We start from the raw sequence: 27,221 nt of genomic DNA on the forward strand, positions 1-27,221 counted from the left end.
CGTGTGCATATACAGTAAGGGAGAGGGTGTGTGCCTGTCGATTGTTTCTGTTTTACTGAATACTTGTCTAGTCAGCCTTTCGGATTTTCTTCTCTGCTGTCAGATCTTTAATTCATTTCTTCCCGTGGCCTGAAGGTAGGTTCCCAGCAGGCTGTATTTGTGCATTAATTTTGTCTATGACTTCAATTAAAGCTAGTCTGCACTTTTACCACAAACTAATGATTTGAAAGTTAATTTTTTTTTCTACAAATGTTTAGCTTCATATTTGAGTAGAAAAGTGTGATCCCCCTCCTGCCCCTTGCCATATGCTTTATTATTCCACCTATGAGGCGAGGATTGGCTCATCAGACTTAGTTTACTTGTAATTTAAGGAAGGATAGATTGTGGGCTAAACCACAGCATACAAAATTATTTTCTGTTCAGATAGACTAATCCTGTTCTACCCTTTAAATATTGGTCTGAAGCGAGTGTTAAAAGTTACCTGCAGGGTAGGCAAAGCCGAGTGAAGTGCAGGGCTATGCGTCCCTTTTAACCAGCAGCTGAGTGCAGAGGAACACCCTGAATTCGCCGGAATCCCAGTGAGAGCTCGGCAGAGAGGTAGGAGCGGGTCCAGAGTTAAGAAGACCTGTCGGAGGGATTGGAGCTTTTCCAGCACAGCTGTGTAGTTGGCACTGTGGTTTGCAGACCTCTCGCCGCTGAAGACATCCCCAGATGCTTTGGCTCTGCAGCTTTTCTTAAAAACTGCGCAGTATAATGTAAATACATTTCATATATGTTAAATATATATATGGAGTTACAGAGACCAGTGATGCGAATTCTTCATCTCCTGTGGTAAATGTTCAAGACTACCACCAGCTAAGCAGGTTTTAGTCCTGGGGGCTATAGCATGGCAGATGCTCAGCACAACACACTGTCGCCATTCTTTATGGCATGTCTTTTTAAGGAAACCTTTTGAATAATTCCTGTTTGTTAGATGATTTGAGAAAATGAATTTAAGTAAGGTTGTGTATTTAGTTAAAAAAAAAAAAAAGGGAAGGGGGAGCTGGTTGGATTAGGCAGCAAAGCTCCCTTCAGGAATGTGGAGTTTTAACTGTGAAGTATGTGTGAGGTCAGGCATTTATTTCAAAGATTAATTAAAGATTAGGTTCCTGTGAACTCCATTTAACCTGCATTTCTATTCCTTTTTGTACGGAAAAGTTCTTACAACTGAAACCTCCTTTATGTTGTTCTGCCAGTTTTTTCTCCTTACCCAGCATAAAGCGTCGAGGCTTACAAGAAGCCCATGTTTGTGCAGAATTTATATTGAGTGTGAGATTTGAACTCGGAGGCTATAACCTCAGCGTGCTTCTTCAAGTAGCGCAAGTAATACTTGTGAGAAGTAATTTGGTTTGAAAACTGCAGTTTTGTTTTAATTGAAATGCTCTTAATTCTCATGCTGGCTAGAGACTTCGGTATGTGTTAGAAAATGGGTCGATCGGGAAGGTTGTGCTGTGCTTAAATATTTCAGGAGAGAAAGAAACCGGTGCCTTGTTGTGTCTTTCCCTACAAGCCCATCAAATGAGGCTCTTTCTTTTTTCCCCTGGAGGATAGTGGCAGGAGGTGACAGCTGTGTCCTTTGCTGTTCTCCCCTCTTAAGCCAGCCGCAATACCGGGGGAAGCAGGCAGAAGCGAGCCCTCGCTTCCCCTTTGCAGCAGGAAAGCGGGTCCCCTGTGTTGCAAGGGGAGCAGCCAGTGGCCGTTGCTGCCTCGGTGTGGCAAAAGCAAAATATCCCCAAGCTGGTTCGCTCTGTTCGCCTGCCCGAAAGCTCCTGTGTTGGGAGTGTTGGTGCTGCTCCAGCACAGGCTCACGTCGTCGTGGTGAGGTGGATGGCTTCTGTCTCTCTCTGCAAAATGGAGATGCCTCGGTGTATCAGTGCAGCGCTCGCGCTGGGTGTGATTTCTGCTGCACTTCCACATCCGGAAACATTGCAGAAGCCTGATAAAGCTCGACATCAGACAGTGAGAAACAAGGCTGATCTTGTAAACTGCATGGCTTATGCCTTTCAGCTTTGTTTGGTGTTCTTCTTTCACTCAGCACTGAGAGAGTGAAGATGAGCTCCACTTGCGTTTCTTTTAACACACTGACTTAGTCAGTGCTACCTAGATGTTTTCTGTGCAACTTTTCATTAGAAAATACCCAGAAATAGTCCTGTGAAGGAGGACTTGGGCTGGCAGCTCACAAGGCCAACCGTTCTATAGTCTTGAGGTTACAGAACTAAAGACTGTTATGTTAAAATCAAGCGCGTAAATTTGTGGTGAGAAGCATTTGTTAACTTTCTTTCCTCTTCAATTGCAACATCTTTGGCTACTTCGCCACAAATGACTAATGCAGATTTTAAGTTTCATTTGAAAACTGCATTTCTGTACTTCCCAGGAACTGTGTCCAAAGTGCCTGCTTGTTGTGCTTTTTAATTTTGCAGTTTGGCTGGTGGTTTCTAGCTCGTCCTTGTCACAGGTAGGCGTACGGTCAGCGGTTTCCTGACATGATCTATTTGCCTGGCTGCCTTTTTTTCCAAAACCATTGTATGATTGTGTCTTCACAGCTGAAGATCTGCACAATGTGCCAGAGAGACTGTTGGGATACTGAACACAGTGTGTTTTGCGAACATGTTACTCACCTTTGGAATGGAAAACATGCATGGTATTGAGCATTTGTTGGAGAGAAGTGACAGATAACAATGTGGTGCCTTAGCGCCAAAGACCTGAATAATTTGGGTGATTTTAGCAGTGTTTTAAACGTTTAGTGCTTGAGGTTTTGGCATTTGGTATGCACAAGATACTCAGTCTTTTTACATGCTCATTGTTGCTGTAAAAGAGACAAGAATGCAAGGATTTCACTGCGTTTTTTAATGCAGTTTTCTGCTGAAACAAAGAGGAATTGGGTGAGTGAGTGAAAGATTGCGACGGGCATGTGATGGAGTGAGCTGGCGTTAGTCACTGAACGCTGTACAAGCGAGTGCAAGCACTTGCATCAGAGAGCTGCTCTGAGATCCACAGGTGAAATGCGTGGGACAAAAAAAGAAAAGGTATTAACAAGATGATTTCCTGCACACTAACTGTATTGGAGGGGAGCAGGAGCAAGTGGTTCCCAGGCGAGGTCTCAAACCGCTCAGAGTGTTGGCCATGAAGTTCCTTCTGCTCCCCTGGAGCCCATCTCTGGGTAGCCAGTGATTCAGCAAATGCCAGAGATGTTTCACAGCAGCCCACGAGAGGACGCGATCAGGTGGGCCCAGAGCCCCCTTCTGCCAGAAAGACGGGACTTTTTGAACAGCAGAGGTAGTGGCACCCTAGAAGTGATGTCTAGTACGGACAAGAAGATGAAAATGGTGATGCTGGATCTGATTGCCAGCCCATGGCCTGCAGGCGAGGAGAGGACAATAAAGAACAACATAACCTCCTGCCAGCGAAGTCGGCTCTGAACACCAAGGAATTACCGATGGTTTGTGCACAGACACCTAGCCCTGAGGAGGGTCATACGCTGCTGTCCATTCTGTTTGTCCACATCTGGAACTTTTGGCAAATAACTCTCAAATACTTTCATTTTTTTTCACCATATGCTTTGCCTTAGTCTTTTCTTACGGCACTGGGCTGCTGGTTTTACACAGGGCTCGTGGAAAGACACACTTCGCTCTCTGCACCGTAAAGGCACAAGGTACTGCAAGTACAAGGGCCATGGGAGCCTCACCTCCCTGGCCGGCCCGTCCTGGCCTCCCTGCTGCGCTCTTTGCTGGAAGCATTAGATAAGACGAATCCTGCCCCAGGCTTTGGCTTTCCCTGCTGGCTGACCCCTGTCCGAGTCCTCTTCTGCGTTAGAAGAGATGAAAAAATAGAACTATTATAGAGCCTGTCTCTTTGAAGTAGGAAAAGGTGAAAAATGTGTTTTTTCCTAATGAATGCAAATGGTGTTTTGTAAAGGGACATGATCATCCTGAAATCCTCTGTGCCGCCAAGGGCGGAGCGGCTTCATCAGCACTGTGGGCCCTTTGGGAGCGCGAGGGAGGGGTGTTTGGAGCTGCTGCTTTGTGCTGCAGCAGCGTCCACCCCGAGAGCATGGAGCAGATCGGTGGGCTGGGGAGTGCCAGTCCCACCGGGGAGAGGCTCCCGTGGCAGACCTGCATCTCACGCCTTTCCTTGTTTTTCTCTTCTGTGTGTCACCTTTCGAAACAAGAGGACATTTCTACGAAAACATGCTTAAAACTACCTAAAACCCACCCAGCTCCTTTGGTCAATAGCAAATACAAAAAACCTGTTTTCTTCTACTCTAAATATAATTTCACCTCTTTCCCCAGCAACTCGGTGAAGGTCACAAAACTACAACCGTAGGTAAAGCGTTGGCTGATCGGGGCCTGAAGATCTGGTTTACACACAGGATGGGAGCAGTGGGTTCACAGGAAGATCTCCGCAGGAGCGTCCGTACTCCCCAGTCCTTTTCATCTTTCCAGTTTTACTGATGCCCTTTCTCCCTGCACGTGGTGTGAAGATTTAATGTGGCACTGGTGGTGCTTGTGCTTAGAAGTAGGTTGCCACTCGCACAGGGCGTGGAGGGAAGGTGAGCTGCTAGGGCGTGGGTCTACGGGGAAGAGCCCAGGGCTGATAAAAAGTGTCTAAAAGCTGCTGAGCAGCTCACTTGCATGAGGTTGTCCTGAGCTGCAGAAACCATCTTATGGAAAAATAGCCGTGTCTAATACCCGGGTAACCGAGCTCAAACCTGCTACGTGTGCAGCAGCGCCAACTTGTTTGCAAGGAAAAGACACTCCTGGAGAAGCAGCAGAGGAACAGGGCACCAGGCTTTGCTTTTAAAACATCTTTGTTCCGTGGTCCTTTTCTGACTGGTTAATTCTTTGTGTTTTTAGGGGTGTTTTCCCAACAAGCAGCTGCGTGAGGGGGAGTCCCTTCTTCCCCCTTGCTCCGCTGTGCAGGTCCTGCTCCCAGTGAGGGCTGGGTGCTTCCACCGCAGAGCTGGTGCTGCTCTGGGATGAGGTTTCAAAGAAGGAAGGACGGCTGCTGAAATTGCCTCCCTGATCAGAAACCAGAGCTTGGCTGCTGTCTCCTGTTGCTTTTAAACTACAGTCCCGAATTTGCCAGCCAACACCTCCTGCTGCACCAGGCTTCAGCACCTGGGAGCAGAAAGCATCGCACCTCCTAGCACGAAGGAAAGCTGCTTTTTTCCTTGCAAAGGACAGGCTTGTTGCTCAGTTAACGTTTTTGGCAGAGATCGCTGATGGGGAAAGGCCACTGGCAGCTTCCCATCAGGCAGCTGCTGCGTTCTATCTCAATGCAGCTGTGGCTTTCCAGCAAAGATCTCTCCCCGCGCGCTTGCTGACCTTCATCATGGGAAAAAACAAGGAGCTGCTCTTCTGTGTGATCTAGATGGCAGCGAATGTCTGATTTCTGTGTGATGCATGTAAGCATTAATGATTTCTTTCAAGATCTGAATCTTATCTTCACGGGCCAGGTCCTGATACTGCCCTCGGAGACAAGAGGCAGCGGCACGAGAGGCTGCAGGAGGCCACGTACTGCTCTGCTGCGTGTGCCATGATGCTCCAGGTACATGGGCGAACACAGGGGCCAGGCGCTGAGCTCAGACACGACCCAAGCTAAGAATTCATCTTTGCTCAGGGCTGGATTTGGAAATCCCCCCGGGCCGACCCAAACCTCCCTGGGTTGCCAGCTCTTTGCTATTTTGAGGCAGGGCATGCTTTTGCTTTTCAGTCCTCAAAGGCTGGTTGGTCAAACATGGGCTGGTGGCAGAAAGCACCCTTAGATGTAGCTGGGCTGCCTGCCTGGGGGGAGCTCGCTGCTGGGTGGGTTGGGGTGATTTTGGGGTGTTTAACAGGGCAGCTTGTGGATTATCTCTGAGATAGATCACCGTGCTCAGGGTCTGCTGGATGTCCAGGTCCAATGGATCTCATTCCACCTCGACAGCGAGTGTTGGGGAAGAAACTTGTTCTGCCCTCCCAAAGGACAAAATAGCAAAAAAAATGGTCCTCGTGTTCAACCCAGCTGCTATTCAGACACTCTCCCATTCCCCTTTGCTTCCTGTCTGACCTCTATTTTTTCTCAATGGTTGCCATCTTTCTCCCTTTACCCCTTTTCCAGCTCCGCTCATAACAGATGTAACTTTCTGCTTCCCAGAGCAGTGACCTGTACAAAATATGTATTTCTTCTTTCCCAGTGGAGCAAATAAAGATTTGAGCGTTGCAGGCAGGGCCCGGTGCTTCAGGACCCCCGGCTGCTCCAGCCAGCTGTCGGCTTGGCTGCTCCGCTGGGGAGGTGCGTTCGAGGGGTGCAGGGGTCATTCTGGCTCCCCCCCGAAGCCAGGACGGAGCTCCCACCACCCGGGGCAAGGGGAAACCTGACCTCAGAGAGCAGAAGGACCCTGCAGCAATTAGGGTTTATCTGATTTCCGAGCAGTTATGAAGGAAAAACTCCCTTATCGGGACCTCTGTCTGGGCAGGTATCTCCTTGCCTGCGTGCCTCGCTGATAACCGCTGGGACCGTGGGAGCCCATCCACTGGCCAGCTGCTTTTTGGAAATACAGGCGCCAAAGCAAACCTGCGCTGCCGGGCGAGGAAAAGCAGCAGAGAGAGCAACCTGACGCGGCAGCGTTTACCTGGGCTAGAGCAGAGCAGGGGTTGGTGTCCACCAAAGAACTGGCTGAAGCACTCTGTGATGCCCACCCAGGTTACCGAAATGTCTCTGCTCGGAGGTTTTTTTGCCCTACATCCCCTGCCCTCGACAGCAGGATGGGTGCCCTCGCACCAGGCGCTCCTGTGGTGGGTTCCCCAGGTAGTGATGTTACTGAATTACTTGTTACTCCTGAAGCCCACTGCAAGACAAAACAGCCCGGAGAGTTACAAGCAGTTCATCACTAGATTTTGATGTTTATTGTAGCTTAGGGGCTATTCCCAGATATTTTGGGCACATAACGAAGAGTTCCAGGTGTCCGGTTGAGGGGCCGGGCACACAGTGCTGAGGCAGCCCCCTCCCTCTGCCTGGCCCCTGCTCCCCGAATTAATGCCTTGGAAAAATGCGAAGCTCTTAATCTGCTTTGCATGTGATTTGAAAATAATGACAGGGCTTCAGCACGGTAGCTGTAAGAAAAGCTCCAGGAGAGCGAGCCATGGGTGGGAAATGTTTATGCAAAAATATAGGTGAGTGCGGATGGTGACATTTCCATCATGTTGGTATGATCTTTGAAATCCTCCCTCTGGCCTCAAGGCAAGAGCTGGATTCTCAGATATCTGCTGCTCATTTATTTTCCTCTCCTCTGTGGATTTAAAATATTAGACTCTAAAAACTCTCTCTTAAACTCTGATAGTCATGCGTCGGCACGTTTCGCTGTTACCACTGAAATACAGTACAGCTTGTGTGCTGTTTTCCATTTAAAAAAAGAAAAGGTGTCTTATCTTTCTGCAACCTGTGGCCTCTAGCTCAAGATTTCTTTTTAATGTGTACTGATTATTTGCATTTTTTGCACTGAGCGGCTTACAGAGAAGTAAATAAGTGCACGGCGTTCCTTGGGCATCCCACGACCCTCCACACAGGGCATGCTTTCCTGTTCGGACTTGCACATCCTAGAAGGCCTCTGCTTCAGATCCAAGTCTCCAGTACCACTTCCACGTTTGCCGCAAGGTGCAGAGCTCTTTGCTTGCTGAGCACAGCAGGACACAGGCGGAGCGCAGCAGGACAGGAGATGGGCACAGGCTGAAGCTCCCCGCAGGTTTCTGGCCCCCGTTACGCAGATTGACGTGAGACAGGGGAATGGAAAATTTTCTTGGGTCTTCCTATGGTTACCAATTGTAAAGCAATCTCATTTCCTGAGGCACGCCGCTGACACCGAAGAAAATAACAAAACCGTGTGGCAAAACTGCCAGTGCTACAAGTTCCCCCATCGGCTGATGGTATGAGGCAGATAACTCGGCTCTGCGAGATCCCCTTCCAGATAAGGGGGGTTCACGGCTCCCCCTGCTCCTGCGGGATCCCCAGCCCCCCATGACCATGCCCGCTGGTGGGCACAGCTCCTGCCGCATCCTGCGGAGCTTCCAGTGCCGGGGTGGAAAAAGCCCTGGGCTGGTGGGAAGGGCAGGAATAGCCAGCGGAGAGGTGCTTTCACCCTTGTGGGCAGTTGTTTGCTCATGCTGGAGGGGTGTGGAGGAGTCGGCGTGTTCCTGTGACCAGCGGAAAGTGAGAGGTGTTCTTGCAGGGATGGCTTCTGCAGCCTTCAGTGGGCGGAGGCTGATCGCCTCACCGCACGTGTTCACCCAGCTTCCTACTGATGCTGAGCACCACCTTAAAAAAAAAAAAAAGAGTTGATGCTAAAAATACAAAGTAGAAAGTAGAAAAGAGGCTGATAGGAGTAACTACTGCACCTGAGTCCTTCCACGCCTGCTTGGTTTGAGTCTCCTGTTTTTCCCGTGCTGGAAAAACCCCCACGTGTGATGGTTCATAACAAATTGCGTTGATGCCAAATGCACAGCTCAACCCCTCAGTCCAGCAGTAAACCCCAGCCTGGAGAGAGGAGCTGCTGGAGGAGTCTTCTCCACTGCTGGTGGGGTTTTGGTGGAGTGCCGTGCCCCGGGGAAAGTCACCGCTCAGCCCAGATCGCCACCGGGGGCCTCCATGGACTTTCCACTGCATAAAAATAGATGTACCACAGACAACTTGCACTATCAGCTGCAGCATCGTCGAAGGTGCTGGCAGCACGTTAGGCCCACACATCGGTGCCCCAGTTAATCCAGCAGCTAATGGTATGACTAAGAAAAACCCCCGCTGCTTAGATAACCTTGTTGTTTGCAATTTGTTCTTCAGTGAACTCAAGCCTGGTTTAATCACAACTACAAGGCAAACACAAGGTATGAGCCAGCTGAAAGGCGGCTTCCACGTATGTATCTGTATCAGGGGTCTCGCGGCTCTCCCAGCTGGGCTCCTTGCGGAGCCACAGGCTGTCCAAACCCTTCACCACGCTCCCCGGGATGCTCACATCGCAGAGCGATGACCCAGCTGCCCTAGATCAGCTGTCAGGGCCAAGCAAATCTCTTGTGCCCTTGCAGAAAGGAGATGACACGTTTCTACCAGGATACACTCTCTACATTTTTTCCATTTTTTCACTTCTTCTGTGAATATCTAAGATCCTGCTTCCAGGAAGATAAAAAAAAAAAAAAAAGTAAGATTCCTGAGATCACTTACTTTTGTGGAAAAAGATTGCTCCCTAGTCGGTGAAACTTGCGCCGACCGCAGGCAGCCAGCTCCTAACCCTGCTGGTGGACTGACAGCTTGAGGCAGGGCAGATCGCTGCCAGTGCCAACGCCAAAACAGCTGGCTGAAAGCTGGGGGACACAAAGTGTTGCTTTTTCTCTCCAGATCAAACAGCAAGTGCCCCGGAGCTCTCTGAGCACTGGGCAGGTGCTTGGCGGGACGCACGCCGGACCACAAGCCACCAGCAGCTGGGCGGGTTGGTCCCGGATTTGCTTTTCTCCTCAGGCAAAACTGGAGATGAAGGCAGTGGGGAACATTTTTTTTTTTGGAGTGATGAAGGCCGGGAGGGCAGAGCACTGGGCTTTTCTGTAGATGTCTCTCTCCCGTCAATCAGGAAGCCGTGACGCAGGTTATGGGTTGGGTCTGAGGTTTTGGAAACCTTTTCTAAAAGTCGATCTCCTCGCCCCGTCATATTTCTGAAGTGTGAAGCCGTGGTGAAGGCTGGTGGCGATCAGGGGGATGCCGGCCAAAATGCAGCTCCTTATCAGATGTAACGGGAGGATTTTCCTGGCTATTTGTTTAATCCTCTTTGTGGGATACACAGCACAAGGTAAAGCGGGGCGGTTGTTCTCTCGGTAATCCTCTTTCTGGGCTACGTAGTGTAGGCCAAGTAGGCAGCCTCCAAATTTTTCAAACTGACCTTTTTCTAGGGGTAATGAGATCTGCTCAGAAAATCTGTTTTGCTAACATTTCGTTTTCTGGAGAGGGAATGGTCAGAAAAGGTGCTTTTTGCTAGTGGAGCATTTCTGTGTCCCTTTCCCAGCCCCAAGGAGAAAAAGACTCCACAAATGCGTTGCTGTATGCGGGTATATTTTCACTACATACATTTAAATTTTTTTTTAACCGTCCCTTTTATAGAGGTCTGGTTGCATAGTGTTATTCAGTTATGTAGTTACAGGCAAAGCATGTAACAGTTCCCATGTCATAACTGCTACAGGGGCAGGAAAGAAAACTAACTCTAAGTATGAGGAAATTAAATGGTTTATTCGGTACAACATTGCAACACGCAGCGCTGAAAGAACTAAAAGGAAGTGTTGATTCATGATGACATGCACCCGGTGGATTTGTTTCTTGCGAGAGAAAAGCGCTTTTCAAGCATGTGGAGTACAATTTGTCCCCAAACCAAGGCTGTGATAGGCTTTCACTATGTATCTGCCACTCAGAGGCTGATCTTTGAGGGATTATGGCCTGCTTTTTGTATGTTGTTTGTTTGCAAATTATTCAGCTGCAGTTGTTTATTTTGTTGCCACTGTTATTACTAAAAACCTTCTTAATAATACTTGAAAAGAAGAAAATAAATGTGGAAAAGGACTACACTCTAAAAGAAGCAGGAAATGATACCCGTGAGATGTTTTTTCTCTTACAGAGGAGCGTAGGAGGTTGCTGAAAATCATCTAGTACATTGTGGAAATGTATAGGGCAATAGAGAAGTGTAATTACAGAAAGATATTCCCAAGAAACCAAGAAAAAATATAGATGAAGTGCCAACAGGGGGAGAATGCACCAGGAGGCTTCAGAACAAATTAATTACATGAGACCAAGAGGAAGGATGAAACGCCACCATTTTTAGCGTTACTTTGCAATCGTTATTTTTGCATTTTGGTATTTTTTTGAAGACTCGCTCTTCAGCAACCATCCTGGTCAGGCACTCGGGGGGCACCAGAACGGAAACCGTGGGTTTATGTAACCCTGAGTTGTGTCTAGGACATGCCTGAACCGTCTCCACTCTGGCGACGTGCTCTGAGAGCCTACGTAACCCCCAAATCTGCTCCTGCGGCAGGCGGCTCTTGGCACACCTGGAGTTTCCAACCTCCCCACCAAAAATCCCACTGAACTCGAATGGGCTGAGCTGAGATGGGCAAAGCCAAAGCAGGGACAGCCATGGCTGGAGCCAACAGAGAAAGGGAGGGTACAGGAGCCAGCTCTCCGCTGGGCTGGCTTGTCCCCAGGAGATTTTTGAGATGCCTCCACCAGCTTCGGGGAAAGCTGAAGGTGGCTGAGCCCACAGGTCCCCTGGGCATGTGCTGTGCCCCGAGCCGGGGATGAGCCCTGCTGTGATGTCAGCGTAAGGTGGTGGCTTCCCATGGGCTTTCCATTTCTAATGCCCGTAGACTTCCTGGCGCAGTGTGTGAGATGTGCCTGATGTCTCTGATAGCAAGGATGTCACTTAGGGTATCAGTAGCCATTTAAAAAAAGTCCTTCAGGGTTAATTTAGTTTTCGGTAGTTGAGCAGTCAGGGCCACACAAATTATTTTCTTTCGCTCCTTTAAGCTTTACTAGGTGCTCATAAAGTTAATAGGTCCTGGTGAATAACGTCCTGGTCCCAGTGAATAACACACCGTTGATTCGATCAGGTGCTCCGATGCAGAAGGCAAGGTACAAGCGAGTGAGGTGCCGACCCGACGCCTGGTCTGCTAACTGCATTGAAGAGAAGGGGCCCTGGTTTTACGTGCCCACTGGTGGAGCCAACAGGATCCTTCCTCCCATGGCAGACCCGTCCCTGTAAGTTCATGTGCTGCATGTTTGTCATTGGTGCCCACACCCAAAAGTGTCCAGTATTACCATCTTGATGGTCCTGCCACAGCGTGGCTCACCCATGGGAACGTGAAGCTTTGGTGTGTTTGCTTAAGAGACAATAAAATAATAAATTTGGAATAAACTAGCTGCCACTCTGCATTTCAGGATGAAGAGATACCAGGATCTGGGTGACATATTCCCGCTCTCGGATGAGGAGTCCGGCTCCGGGTCCGACGCTGCGGTGGAAGCAGAGCCAGCCTCCGGGTCGGGGCTTGGCGACAGTGATGGCTTCTCCGAGGCGAAGGTCCCCGTCTTCCTAGCAGGCCTGCGAGGCAGCAAGCTGAAGCAAAAGCTAACGGAGGAAGATTTGCTCCTGTAGGCCTGGAGACGTCGGCCTCCTCACGACGGCAGTGGCCTCCCTCGCCTCCTGTGCCCCTTCCCCGCTGCCTGACCCGACGCGACGGCCACGAAGTGGTTTTAAACCAACTCCAAATCAATAAAAACTTTGCCTCAAAATCTTTACTGCTTTCACTGCCAATCAAATCTTTGTCCGGTCTGAGCTCGCTGTTTGCTTTTAGCGGGTGCGGCAGCCATCCCAGTCAGGGTTTCGGGCTCTGCCTGACCTGCGTGGTGTCACCGTGCTCCAGGGGTCACACACTAACAGCCTTTGTGCGGGTGGGAGGCGCCTGCATTTTAACAAAACTCAGCTAATCACGGAAAATCCGCCCGCGTTTCCCTACAAAGCACCGAATCTCGCTAAGCGGCTCGGGACCGCCGCCGCTACTTCCTGTCAGCGGCGCCCGCCGCCCGCGCTGCCGCCTCCCGGCCGCTAGGCGGCACCCTCCCGCGGCGTCGCGCATGAGCCGCCACAGCCTCGCGCCCCACCCCTCCCCGTTCGCCTGCCCCCGGCCACGGAGCGGGCGGCGGGGGGGAGGTCACGTGCGGCGGGGGGGGCGTGGCGTGGCGTGCTGTAAGGTCACATGACAGGGGCGCGGGCCGGGGTGGCTGGTGCTGGTGGCGCGCGGGGCGGGAAGTCGGCCGCGGAGGGGCACGCGCCATGGTGAGTGCGGGAGGGGGGGGGGGTGGAGAGGGGCGGCCGTTACCGCGCGCCGTTACCCGCCAACCGCCGCTCCGCGAGGCGGCGGCCTGGGCCGGGCCGGGCGGTGCCTTCCTTCCTGTCCACCTGTGGCTGCGGGCTGTGCGTGAGGAGAGCCGCCCCGACGGGCCCGGTTTGCCGTCCGGCGCCGCCGGTTGTCCCTCCTCTCAGCTCCCCCCCCCCCATCCGGCCTGGTGACCCCGTCCCGCCGCCCCCTCTCCGGCCTGCGTCCCGCGGCCGCGCTGCTCCCCGCCGTCCGTCTCAACCCCGAGCTGCGCCGGGGCCTGGCGGGGCCGCGGGGGGGGGGTGGAGTGGTGGCGGTGGTGTTCCGTTTGTCCTACGCGGCGGCTGTCGGAGGGAGCAGCGCGGCGTGTGCGATGGCGCTGGAGGCAGCGACCCTTCGGGGCCGGGGAAGCGGCGGCCCCTTTGGGCTTCGCAGGCTTGGCCTGGGCGAAGCGCTCGGTGTGCTACTGGATCAGCGCCCGTCGGGTGTCTGGAGCGTGTGGGTGGGTTCCCGAACGCGTGTCCCCATCTCTTGTGGGCATGGAAGAGCTTTTGAAGACTCTGCGGGAAGCAGAGGCTGGGATTTCTGCACTGGGAGTCAGCTGCTGGGAGTCCTGCAGCTCCCTTAGTACAGCCAGAACACGTCAGGGCTGAGCGCAGACGGATCGCAGTCCTGTTGCAGCAAAACCTAGAGTGTCTGTCTTTTGCACGAAATCAGGAAAATGGCCTAGTGTTTGGCCCGCTTCTGGAAACATTAGTTCTCTGTCTTCACGTTCTTAAGCTGTAACGTTATAAGCCATATGATGGCTTCTTCAAATACTTCTTGTTCTGCGTAGTTTCCCTGCAGCAGTATCTTCGACAGCAGCTGGAGGAGATACCAGCTGTTGAATTCCTTATTCCATATGTTCTTGTCCTCTCTGGATGAGATCATGGCTAATCTCTAAGGGGTACAGTTGAAATATGCATATGCAGTGTCTTCAGAAGTGATGTGTTACCAGTGTTAGGTCTGGCTGACTGCTTTGAATGATGGTACAGCTTCATGATTTGGAAGGCACCGGGAGACCATCTTGTATAATGTGTACTTAAAGGTAGTGTGCTTCATTGTTTGCTTGGGGGGTGGGAAAACGTAGAAGGTTAATCTGGAGAATGAATACAGAATTTCTGAGGGGACAAAAATACAGGCATGCCCAAAAGTAATCTGTGTAACAGTTTAAAATAGTCTAGAGATTTGGAATTCTTGTTGAAACTTTTGTCTTTCTCTCTCCCCCTTCCCCAGGAGCCAAAAATCAAGAGTGGTTCTAGTGTGCAGTCATGAAAAAGAAAAATTTTATTTCTTGTTCCAGCAATTAATGTGAATGTGTGCTTGGCAGAGTCTTGGAGGACTGTTCGGTCTTAGTTTGACCACCTTGTTGGTTACCTGCTTCTGCTTTCCTGTGGGAATGTGGAGTAGGTATGACTAGGTTTCAGTTAGTTCTGTACATCTCTGTGGATTGAACTAGGGGCCGCTTGCTATCTGAACAATACAAAGTTGGTTTAGTCTTTTGTGAATTGCTGTTTTATAGCTCAAAATTGCACCATGTCTTTGCTTTACTTGTAGGGGTAAGCAAAAAATTGGTGTTTCTACTGCTAGGCAGCAGCGTTCAGATCTAACTTTCTGCTAGACTTTGTGTTATTAATGCTACATTTCAAACTTCAGGTCCCCAGAATGTCTTGAAATATGTTCTTACTCAGTTTTTGAGATTAAATTGGTGGCGTGAGAATGACTGTTTCACGTACACCAAATTCTCTAGTTGAAGCAGATGCTCTCGTTTGAGAACATAGTGCAATTTCTCCAAAAACCCCCGAAATCGCACTGAATTAGTGAAGTATTGTCTGCTTTAGTACATCAAAGCAGATTAGTGCCTAATTCATAGGAGAAAATGAGGGCTTTTGCACTAATGTTGCTGAGTTTCCCATAGAGCCGCTAATGTGTTTTGCAGCTTCTTGTAGGAAGTGTTTGTGCAAGGTCAAAGGATGGTCTCTCCTAGTTTCTTGTGTTTGGTGCTGGTCAAAAGTTCGTGCCTAGGGAATGCTGTTGTAAGGTGAGGACAAACGTTTAATGCTCATCATGGATTGGTGCCTGGAGCAGTATTGCGGGTAAACTTGTGACGTCTGCTCTATCTGATGGCAGAGTTGTGTAGCTGAGGTAGATTGTATGAAGAAATGCTGCCTCTTGAACCTGCTAGTACTCTCCTCATTTGCTGAGAGAACTGTGGGCCGTAGGAAGAGGCAGCAAATAGAAGTCCCTGTTCCCCTTTGCCAATGCAGGGGATGCTTTAGGCCTTGTATCCCCTGTTGTTGTTTCTTTTCACCCTACTTTGTTATTCCTCCTAGTTCTGAACATCCTTGTTACTGTTGTTTATGCAGTAAGTTACAGTGGGTATAAAGCAATATGTAGGTTTTGGCATGATATCTGAAATCCTAGACTAGATGGAATAAATTTGTTACAAAGATTTTTTTTTTTAAAGTGTTGTTTAAAAATGATGGATTTTTTTAAAAAAGTGAATCAGTGACTGGAAACTTTGCAATGACAGAAACCAAAGCTGTGTTTGCAACAGTAACATTGTAAGTATTTGTTAGTATTTTAGTGTAGTAGTAATAATGGTAATTATGCAGTGTATGTTTTTATAAACATATCTTGTAAGAGCTGTCACTGCTTGTTACTGAGCTGATTTCAGTTATTTGCTAGATGAACAACTGTCTTTTGTCACTTCTGTTTCTTTGGTCTCTTATACATAGTGGCTTTGTAACTTGATGGGAGCACAAATGTTTTTCCCCAATATATAGTGTACAGCTGCAAGTAAATGGAGTGTCCACTGTGTAGTAACTTACCTAATTCTTGTTATTCCAGAGTTTTCTTGGAGGCTTTTTTGGTGCTGTTTGTGAGATTGATGTTATTCTTAATGATGCAGAAACACGAAAAACAGCAGAAATCAAAACAGAAGATGGTAAAGTAGAAAAGCATTTTCTCTTCTATGATGGAGAATCTGTTTCGGGAAAGGTAATTTTTTTTTTTAAAGTGATTATAATTACTGATTCTGGCATGCAGAAGCATATAGGAAGGCATATGAAAAACTGATACAAGCAAGAGCTGCAATTTCAGTTTGTGCTGTTATTCAAAGAGGAAACAGTGTTTTCCTATATGTGGTCTTTTTAACCGTAGTTATTCAGGCAATGGATAGAACTGAATGTTTTGAATGGTAGCTGTTTGTTTGTTTCCGGTCATCTTGTATTTATGAATAAGCTTTTTGTGCAACTGTGTGTGATCCTGTCATTGCTTCTGATGAGAAAAGTGTTCCAAACTGGATCCCCCCTGCTTCCACTTCCCCTTGAACTCCAAAATCCACAACCCAACATGTGTAACCATCATTTTTGGATGATGCAGCCCACCTGCTTTATGTACCCTGAAGCCAAGCCTTGTGTTTCATGCCGTGAAGTGGTTTCTGGAATTGCGTCAGAGGAGCGACATATGAAGTTCAGCTGGCTGCTGAGTCAACAAGAGTTTTTCGTGTTGGGGGGAAAGAAATGAAGTTGAGATTGCCAGAGGGATTTCTCTACTTCCAGTATTGCACCTAGGGACTCCCTGCCATCATTCTGGTTTTACTGGAGCCATTTTCAGTCTCTGAATATTTCTGTTACGATTCACTTTTCCTCCAGAAAACGTGAGCTAGGTACTGGGTTCTGAGATTAACTTCTAAATACCTACTTCGATCTTGACTGACCTGTTGTCACAGGGCATCTTCCTGCTCGTAAGATACCTTTCCACGCTAAGATCTTTGTTCTCTAGACAGGGATGTGAAACTCTGACAAGATGGACCTCAGACTCGGGAAACTGAGGGAACTAGCTTTCATATGTTCACTAGCCTGAGCGCTTCTCACTTGTGTCAGCAGTGCCTGAGAGGTGCCTGATGAGTTTTGGCTAACATAAGCACAGTGGGGTGAGGATGGCAGACAAGTAATTTGTTGGACAGTGTCCCCCTACTTCTCTCCTTCTTTTCACCACAAAGGTAGATTGTTCAAGTGGTTTACTTCCTACTCAAATATCAACGATTTACTGGATTTTAAGGTACAGAAATTTCTCTGGTGATTGCTACCTCATAAGGCAACATTATATATGCTTAATATTTACATGTTTCCATATAAAGTAACCTTAAGGAAAATTTTCTTGTGAGGCAAGGTCTGATATCGAGAATCAAATTCACAAATGCTGATCTTGATAGTAGGTTTCCTTATCTGATATTTTTCACTGACTTCTCTAACACCAATACTTAACTACCTGCTGAGGAAAGGACTTCAGTTCACTTGACTTGAAAGGAATGCATTTCATGGCAGTTCTTTTTTGGACTTCCAGATGTGACTGTCAGAAGATGCTTTGAAGTTCTCTGCCTTCAAAGGTGGCAAGGGCTGGCTTATCGAACTCTACTGAAGCTCTGGCTTAGATTCTTAATTTTGGACTCGAAAGTTTCAATCTTGCTTAATAAATTCAGTCTCATGGATGATGAGGTTTTTCTTAAATGCTTTAGTGGCACCTGGGTAATGCTTAATTTCATAATCAGCTGTTTGATTGGGTTGCCTTCAAGTTCAAATAGTGCCGTTGAGAAAGAGGTCTCAGTTTTTATAGGCATGTAATAATGTACTTTCCTTTTTACTAAGATGATGTATTAAAGTGTTGAAAAGATTTTAACTATGTTTCTTTTCACCTTGATAGGTGAACATCTCCTTTAAGCAGCATGGGAAGAGACTAGAGCACCAAGGAATTAGAATTGAATTTGTAGGACAAATTGGTGAGTTTTGAACATCCCAGAATTGTGATGTTAGGTGTGTGTGGTTTATGGAACTTTGCACTTGTGACTGTCAGCAGGTTGGCTCAAACACTGCAACCTGATCGGGTTAGTGGTTGGCAAGTGTCAAAGGAAGATTATATCCTACTCATTTTAACGCAAGTGATGTACTAATTTGTGCTAGTCAGAAAATCACTGGGAGGGAAGATACGTACATGTGAGGGAGGACTGGGATGGTGAGTATTCCGTCTGCCTTGGACTGTTGAAGATTTTGATTAAGAACCACTACAGATTTCAAAAAACTAAACTTGTGACCATGGTACACGTGGTTTCTGCTTCATATGTTTCAGACTATTCATTTTTAACTTAAACACAGTCTTCCCTCTGATTATAAATGATGCAAAAAGCAAAGTACTTTATTTTTTTTTTCTGCTTATTCCTTGTTTTGCATTGAAGGTTCCAAGCCAAAATATCTGGTGTACCTACTGTGCCAGAATTCTTAATTCTGGTCTTTAATTCTGGTTCTGAAAGAGAAGCAGCATAGAAAAGAACTGATGGGGCAGCCTATAGGAAAACACTTCTAAAATCGTTCTTTGGTAGTTGGTTTTCTAAAATGTGGTTCTATACTGTTAACATAAAATAGTATTGAAGCTTCAGAGGGTCTCTGCTTTTTGGCAAGATAATGTGGTATTGATGTTAAGAATGTAATTTTCTTATAATTTGTATCATAAAGTCTTGTCAGATTTGAACTGCAAAGAGACTTGCTCATGTCTAACTTCTTGTCACTCAAGGTAACCTCTGCACCCTTAGGCTGATGCTAAAATTCCTTCCGTTAGAGGGCTGTTTGCATTATTGTCTGCTTTGGAAGTAAATCTTCAAGTTTCAGCGTTAGATAATTGACTTTGATTGGAATTTCACAAATTCCCTATTCCTGATCAGTCAGTAGGCTCCTGTACCCTATGTCTGAACTGTTATGTGACAGGTATGACTGAGTTCTGACACCTGCTGCTTTCTGCTGGGAGGTTTTGATCAGTGGGGCTGTAAAAGCAAACTGTAAAAGCAAACTCTCAGAATAAACTCAGCATTGTGATGGGAATGAGGCATTTAGAGGTAGGGAAAAAGCAGAGCTCACATGTCTGCTTCATTTAGTCTGTTCTCCTCTAATAGCTCTACAGGCTGTTCTTTGTCTACTCTACATAAATTTATTCTCTGAATGACTTTAATTTGATGTAGTATTTCTTGAATTTTCTGTGTTTCTGGGACTTTCTATTGTGCTACTGTTCAGAAATCCTCAGAGTTATGCAGAAGTGATTTAAGCTACTGGTTTTTGTACTCGTCCTTGTTTTCTTGCATCCTTCCAAGTTTTAATATAGTTATACAGAAAGCATCCCAGTAGTATACACTACTTGGAGACTTGCTCCAGTTGCATGTCAAAGACATACTTTAAACCAGCTCTTCAGACTACAACTTTTTTGACTGGCACAAAAAGTATTGGATATGTAACAGTAAATAAAATTTGTATTATATAAATGCTTGCCTTAGAAAACAAAGTACACTGTAGATAATCATAGAATCAGAATGGTTTGGGTTGGAAGGGACCGTAAAGATCACCTGGTTCCAACCCCCCTGCCATGAGCAGGGACATCTTCCACTAGACCAGGTTGCTCAGAGCCCCATCCAACCTGGCCTTGATCACTGCCAGGGAGGGGGCAGCCACAGCTTCTCTGGGCAACCTGTTCCAGAGTTTCACCACCCTCATGGTGAAGAATTTCTTCCTAATACCTAATGTAAATCTGCCCTCTTTTAGTTTACAGCCATTCCCCCTTGTCCTATCACTACACACCCTTGTGAAAAGTCCTCCATCCTTCCTGTAGGCACCTTCAGGTACTGGAAGGCTGCTCTAAGGTCACCCCGGAGCCTTCTCTTCTCCAGGTTGAACAGCCCCAACTCCCTCAGCCTGTCCTCGTAGGAGAGGTGCTCCAGCCCTCTGATCATGTTTGTGGCCCTCCTCTGGACCCGCTCCAACGCATCCATGTCCTTCCTATGTTGGAGGCTCCAGAGCTGGATGCAGGACTCCAGATGGGGTCTCATGAGAGCAGAGTAGAGGGGCAGAATCACCTCCCTTGACCTGCTGGCCATGCTTCTCTTGATGCAGCCCAGGATACTTTCCCCGTTGGCTTTCTGGGCTGCAAGCACACATTTCCGGCTCATGTTGAGCTTCTTGTCCACCAGTACCCTCAAGTCCTTCTCCTCAGGGCTGCTCTCGAGCCACTCTCCACCCAGCCTGTATTTGTGTTTGGGATTGCCCTGACCCATGTGCAGGACCTTGCACTTGGCCTTGTTGAACTTGATGTGGTTCACGCAGGCCCACTTCTCCAGGTCCCTCTGAATGGCATCCCTTCCTTCCAGCGTGTCAACCATACCACACAGCTTGGTGTCGTTGGCAAACTTGCTGAGGGTGCACTCAATCCCACTGTCCGTGTTGCTGACAAAAGATGTCAAACAGCACTGGCCCCAGTACTGACCCCTGAGGTGCACCACTCATCACTGGTCTCCACCTGGACATTGAGCCATTGACTGCAACTCTTTGAGTGCGTCCATCGAGCCAGTTCCTTATTGAACAAGTGGTCCATCTGTCAAATCCATGTCCTTCCAATTTAGAGACAAGGACATCATGTGGGACAGTGTCAAATGCCTTGCACGAGTCCAGGTGGACGATGTCAGTTGCCCGCTCTTTGTCCACCAATGCTGTAACCCCATCATAGAAGGATACCAAGTTTGTACCAAACTGGCAATGATACACTGTGGATTTAAAAATTTTTTTTCTCTTCTAAAAAGCTTCAGTCTGTGTAAAACCAACTACCACTAATGATAATAGCTGATATTTTCAGTTGTGAATTGTACAGAAGCTTGTTTTTATTTAGAAAAGTGTTTAGATTTTTTATGGTAATGTTGATTTTTTTTTTTTTTTTTTTTTTTTTCCCCCTAGCTTTCTAAGTTTTTATCTTGGTGAGAATTGCATGACATACATCTAGGGATGAATAACAAGGACACTGGTCTGGGGACAGGAGATGCTGTTGCTGTGAAAATGATGTGTCTATGCTTATGTATTAAGAACTTGTTTCCAAATGACTGACTTAAAGCATAATAAGCCATTTCATTGTAGACTAGTAGTAATAATAACATTTGATTGGTGGTGTTAATCTGTGGGAGGCCAGTTAGGACCACTGTCCTGTCCTAAATGAGCCAGTCTTGGTGTTGTATTTTGTCCCTTCAGCAATAAATACTGGAAGCCAAAGTTGGGCAATGCTAATTACAGAGAATGCAAGGCAAGAAGTACTTATGAAAGGTAGCTAAACTGTCATTAAAAAAAAAAAAAGCCATGCTAGTGATGCTTCGAATATATGTTCTGTTCATTGCAGTTAGCTCTTTTGGAATGCTTACTGTAAGTTGCTGAAACTGAAGATAATTTAAAAAAAATGGATAAAACATTTGGTCAAATACATGTAACAAATCAGATGAATTGCTTCTGTTGCCCTCTCCCATCTGTTCCTGCCGAATTAGAGACAGTTTTGTTTGCTAAAAATAAACACTGAAACATGCTTTCCTTTAACTTCTTCAACTTTAGAACTCTTCAATGACAAAAGCAATACCCATGAATTTGTAAACTTAGTGAAAGAACTGGCCTTACCTGGAGAACTGTCCCAAAACAGAAGTTATGACTTTGAATTCATGCAGGTTGAGAAGCCATACGAATCCTACATTGGTGCCAACGTCAGACTGAGGTTTGTAACTGTTAAGCTTTCTCTCCCCTCCTCCCCTGCAGCAAATTAATAATTTAGCAAGTATGCTGCCCCCTTCCCATCCACCTTCCTCCTTTTGGATTTCAAATCAGACATGTAACAGCCAGTAGCTAGTGTGCCTTGGTTGGAGTCGTTATGATTGTGTTATGACGTAGCCTTTTCTACTTCATTTGTAATTGCTCATTGTTGTTTGTATAGATAAAATTATTTCAGTTCGATAAAGTGAAGACAGTCCATGTGTTTTCTTTAAAAAAAACCCAAACAAACCCAAAACCCCACAACCAAATGAAATACTCCTAGATTTCTACCTATAAGTGTTTTGTTGTGTATTTTGGTGTCTTATTCTTTTCTGCTTAGTCTTAAGAGAATGTACTTGTTTTTCAAAGAATATCTGTATTTCAGAACATAAGGGCTTTTACTTATGCAGTTCTGAATAATTATGGCTAACTTAGTGGCTTTTTTCCTAGGTATTTTCTAAAAGTGACAATAGTGAGACGGTTGTCAGACTTGGTGAAAGAATATGATCTGATTGTTCACCAGCTTGCTACATACCCAGATGTAAACAACTCCATTAAAATGGAAGTAGGCATTGAAGACTGTCTTCATATAGAGTTTGAATATAATAAGTCAAAGTAAGTGTCACTTAGAACAAAACACATTCAAGTAAATATCTCGGGATAAAAAAAGTAGAGTTTGTAATAACTGATGAACAACCTGGCATCTGGAGACTTAAAATGTAAAGTAGCACTTTCAGTGATGATTGTGTTGAGCTATTTGGTTACACAGTGGCCGTTTTTGAGGAATACTTGTCTGTTCTACCTTCAGTATTAATAGGAAGGTCACTAGCAAATATTTAAGACTTGATTTCTGCTTGATTTATGCTTTTTCAATATAACTGTAGTGCTTCCTTTACTAATACTGCAATGATGGAAAGGTGCTAATTGCACTGGTCTGGCTGAGATGCTTAGCTTAGTGGGGAAGTAAGCTCTGAGTAATTAACAGGCAGACAAGGGAACTACCTTTATAACTTTTACTCAAGAAGGTGTAAAAGTTGTGTTTATGCTTTACTGAGAAACTTCATTCTGTTCTTTTAAAGGTATCACTTAAAGGATGTGATTGTTGGAAAAATTTATTTCCTCTTAGTGAGAATAAAAATTCAGCACATGGAGTTGCAGCTGATCAAAAAGGAGATTACTGGAATTGGTAAGCAAAACAAAGTCCAAAAGAAATGGCGACTTGCATGCTGGTTGAGCCGTGTGCAAACATGGACAGTAAAGTCAATAGTTGCAGCTTTGGCTAAACTGATGCTCCTTGTGCTTCTTTCTCACTGTAGCATTGTTCTGGGATTGTGACTGTTGGGCTATCTTCACAAATGTAAACCATTGTAAATGGAATTTGGGCATAAATGCGCAGCGGCTTAATCAGCCTTGATAGAGAATAGATAAGGGAAAAGGTGTAAAATGCATCCTGAAGACCCCCTTGCCTCTGCAGAGATTGGCTGGTAAAGTGGGCTTGGTAAAGATTAGCATGAATCTCTCACGTTCTGGAGATGTGTCTTTTTCAGTCAGCCTGAAGCTGATGTGATGGAAATATCAGGAGGCTTTGAAGCAAAACCTGCTTGATTATTGCAGATCAGGCTTGTACACCCTTGTACTAGGAAGGCAGTAAGAGGCTGTGGCTCATGACTTCATTCCCCAATGGCTTGGCACCTAGTGAGCTGCTTGTGTGGAGAATGAGAAAGCCTCCATGGCAATAGAGGAAGGACAGAAAGCTCTACTTTATGGTTGGCTTTTGTGGCTAAACTAAGTACTCTTGTTTCTTCATCCTAGGCTCTGGAGAAAGGTGAATGGTGTACTGGGTGATAGCCCTTCCGGTTTCTAGTCTGGTCATGGCCTAGCAGTATGAGTTGCTAGCACTGCCCATCAAACAGAGCTGTTTCACAAATCCTACCCTGCATGCTTGTCCCTAGTCTAAAGCCTGCATACCCAGGGCTCCTTTGAAGGGCTGGTTACTGCCTCTTCTGTGTCAGCATGGGGAGGAGAGAGTAAGAAACAGATGCTCTGCCTGGGAGAGGGTTTTGCTTGCTCTAGCTGTCTGTAGCTTATATGCAAGACAAAGGCAAAAAAATGCAGTGTTGTGTAATTTAAATGCTGCAGAGCTGAAATTGCTGTGATAAAGCTTTGTAAATGTTTAAAACTGAAGTGTGTGTTCTCACAGTGAAAACTTGTTTCACCAGGACCCAGTACCACAACAGAGACCGAAACCATCGCAAAGTATGAAATAATGGATGGTGCACCAGTTAAAGGTAAGTAATTGTGCTTGTTTAAAAGGGTAAGCATTTTGAGTAAAAACTGTTTAAAAAAAATCTGAAGGAGCAGATGTTTTATGTAATTTTAAAAAAAAAAAAAAGAAAGCACACTTCTCCTTAGGTTGCTGAAATGATAGTGTATTTTCCTATTCAAAGCAGACATTTCTATTGACTTAGGGCATTTTGCTTGGGTTCCTAATAATTTGTACTCTAATTTACCGTTGGAAATTGTATGACTGATCCTTTTATCACTTTGCTTCAAACCTACTCCATGGTGTAGACCAGCTCTCTAGAGTTCAAGATACTGATCCTTTTGTCTTGCCTGGCTACTGTGCTCCCACTGAGAAAGTGTTCCTTCCCACTTCTGATTTCACACTTGCTTCTGTGCTCATTGTTATGTTTGTCATGTTTTTTGGTGGTTGTTTTTTTTCTTCAACCAAGGAAGGGACAAAGACAGTGCTTGGGGAAACTGCCTTTATTTTGCATGTCTTCTGAAACTGCGTTAATGACATCCAGTTTTAAGGAACTAATTGAAACTTTCCTTTTTAAGGTGAATCGATTCCTATAAGACTGTTCTTAGCAGGCTATGACCCAACTCCAACAATGAGGGATGTGAACAAAAAATTTTCAGTGAGGTACTTCTTAAATCTAGTGCTTGTGGATGAAGAAGACAGACGATACTTCAAACAGCAGGTACGGTCTATAGAAATCTTGTTGCAGAATTATCTGGTGTGTTGTAGATGCTGCTTTGAATGTTCAGCACATTGGAAGCCACCTGTGCTACTTGTATGGCATTTCTGCTGGCCGGGTGTATTGGAAGCTGTACAGAAAATGTTACCTTGTAAAAAGGAGCAAAGCAGTATGATGGATACTGTTTCTGCAATGATAAGGATGCTCAGTGCAATAGAACAACCTTGCATTGTGAATATCCAGACAAAACACTTTGTGGGTAAATAAGCTACAGGTGCATTTGTTTGCTTGCTTGCTTAAACTACTGCAGATTTCCCCTGCCAGCATTAGCCTGGGTTCAAAATTGCAAAATTGTAATAAGTGCCAAGACATTTGACTGAAAACATAATGAAAGTTGAGGTCATGCTTAGGAAGGGAATAGCGAAATTGCTCACTGGAATGGAGCTGTGTGGATTAGATCAGAATCTTCCATTTGAAGAATAGACAAGGTAGTATAATTAAACATGAAGAACAAAAGTTAACTGGAGCATACAGTGGCTATGATGGGCTTTGGATTTTGAGAAAAGGAGGAAGAAAAACTTCTTGAACCCTTTAACACTATCGAAGTTGGGAGTAGGATTGATAAGGAATAGGTGACTTCTGGGATTGATAACACTATATGTTCAGGCAGTAACTAAATATGTAAACTTATTTGTGTTGTCTTCCTGGTTTTTGTGTGGTGTGTGGGTTTGGTTTTTTTCCCCAAAAGTCTTTGCCTATCAGGAGCTTAAGATATTTGATGCTGCTGGCTTAATGGTAAACGGTGGTTTCAGAAGTGTTCACTTCCTCAAACAGGAAATAATCTTATGGAGAAAAGCTCCTGAGAAGCTGAGGAAACAACGAACAAACTTTCGCCAGCGGTTTGAATCTCCAGAATCACAAGCATCTGCTGAGCAACCTGAAATGTGAACTGGTACAAGGTGAAAAAATTTGCAATGCTTCAGCAGGTTAAAGATGGCAGCAGCCTGTGGGAAAAGAAGGCCAGAATTCCCATTACAACTGTCTTCCTTCATCTTGCAGTGCTGCATTTACCATACTACTAAAGCGTTCTTCAGTTAAACGTTCAAGTATGTATATACATTTAAAATAAAGTGCTTTCTCAAACACTGGAACTTTCTTAAGCTACTATTTTATACTGCACATTTACTTTTATTTGATAATGTTATATGCACTTGGATATGCATAAGCTTAAATCTAGTTATTTCCATGCATGGTAGGCTGGTATATTTGATTTTTTGCAATCACCTATACAATGTAGTCTAAAGCATTTCCCTTCTTTAATGTTGTTTATTGCATGTTTCTTTCCAGTGTTGCTTATTTGCATTTTTGTTTTGTTTTCAAACTACAGTAAGACACAATTGACTAAATCACACTAAAAATCGAGGTTTATGGTAAATTTGTCCTAAGACTTGTAATTACTAAGTTAGACAGGGTTTAACTGAAACTGCATGTATGTGCACTATGACTATAACTGTGGAGCCTTCAGATACCTTACCAGGGTTTCTAAGAAGCTTTGAATCTGTCAGTAGCAAAGAGTGTTAGGAAGCATCTTTGCCCTCCCTCCCCCAATTCTCTATCATGTGTCTCTAAGCCTTTCATGTCAGTCACTCCTGACTTTTAGGGGTTTGTTGCCCAGTAACTAGTGACTGTAGAGATGTCATCATGATTTCACCTTCAGGTGGTGAGCGGGTAAAGTATTTGAACATAATTTTATCTCTTATTGATGAAATAAATGCTTGTAACATTGATTATTTTGCAAATACATGAAACTATGTGGTTCCTCCAGGTTTCACGCTTCCATTGTCTTCATAGTCTGTCTCCTCGCTGTCCTAACGGGAGAGGCAAAACGTCCTCAAAGGACATCCTCCTCCTAGTTCATCTGGGACTGTTAACGAGGGCAAACAAGCTGTTTATGTTCTTCTGGAAAGGTATCTTGAAGCCAGGCAAGCCTTTAAACTGTTAGAAGCTTGTCTGGCACAGCAGGTAATTTGTCTCAATCATCTTGTATGCATTTAGTGTTTGAAGAAGTAGCTGAAAGGATTTAGCCTTTGCAACTGAGCGTGTAGTCTGTTATCAGACGCTGGCTTGGGCACGGAACGGAGCCTGCTGTGTGGAGGGCTACTTGCGCTTGTAGTTCACTTGGCCTTTAAACCAAGACTTCTCAACTCCAGTGCAAGTGTCATTGGTAACCTTACTTTATGAGTAAGTAAATAATTGAATTACATTTCTGTAAGAACTGTTTTATTACTGTGGCACTTTGATAAAGCAGACAAAGACTCTGTACTTTATCCTTGGATACTTCTAATGCAGATATCTTTGAATGAGAACAAATTTAACTCCCTCATGTAAGTGCCTGTTCAGAAACTTAAAGAATAAAGTAAAAAGCCGAATACTTTCATGGTCACTTGCATGTTGTAATCTGGAAATGATTCCAAGAGATTTGGAAAACTTGATTGTATTTAACCAGCCTCAGATTGTGCAACCATGTATAATAAACGGGAAACATACCGAGCTGCTCTTTGAATTATTAAAACAGCTCTGTTCTCACTAACATCTGGGTCGTCTCTGTTGCTTGGCTCTGCCCTCCGCAGCCGCAGGACCCCCTCCCCTCAGCAGCAGCCCGCAGGCGCCCGGACACGGCGGAGCCT

The 27,221-nt window shown here is 45.8% G+C and overlaps 2 protein-coding genes across 3 annotated transcripts; both read left to right on the forward strand.

Moving 5' to 3' along the window:
- Window positions 1-9,682: 9,682 nt before the first annotated feature.
- Window positions 9,683-12,344, forward strand: SRGN (serglycin). The gene is made up of 3 exons (XM_009944433.2): window positions 9,683-9,847; window positions 11,652-11,799; window positions 11,980-12,344. Exons 1-3 carry the CDS (start codon window positions 9,757-9,759, stop codon window positions 12,191-12,193), a joined length of 453 nt encoding a protein of 150 aa, XP_009942735.1. The 5' UTR covers window positions 9,683-9,756; the 3' UTR covers window positions 12,194-12,344.
- Window positions 12,345-12,711: 367 nt separating this feature from the next.
- Window positions 12,712-27,124, forward strand: VPS26A (VPS26 retromer complex component A). Of its 2 annotated transcripts, none has more exons than XM_075423132.1 (9): window positions 12,712-12,874; window positions 15,804-15,953; window positions 17,661-17,736; window positions 21,362-21,518; window positions 22,004-22,168; window positions 22,633-22,739; window positions 23,773-23,841; window positions 24,395-24,537; window positions 25,369-27,124. In XM_075423132.1, exons 1-9 carry the CDS (start codon window positions 12,872-12,874, stop codon window positions 25,480-25,482), a joined length of 984 nt encoding a protein of 327 aa, XP_075279247.1. In that variant the 5' UTR covers window positions 12,712-12,871; the 3' UTR covers window positions 25,483-27,124. The 2 variants fall into 2 exon arrangements, with proteins under 2 accessions (XP_075279247.1, XP_075279246.1); XM_075423131.1 differs by lacking the exon at window positions 12,712-12,874 and adding an exon at window positions 13,261-13,416.
- Window positions 27,125-27,221: the final 97 nt, after the last annotated feature.

The sequence above is a fragment of the Opisthocomus hoazin genome, chromosome 6 (genome assembly GCF_030867145.1).
Source record: "Opisthocomus hoazin isolate bOpiHoa1 chromosome 6, bOpiHoa1.hap1, whole genome shotgun sequence".
Taxonomy (NCBI): domain Eukaryota; kingdom Metazoa; phylum Chordata; class Aves; order Opisthocomiformes; family Opisthocomidae; genus Opisthocomus; species Opisthocomus hoazin.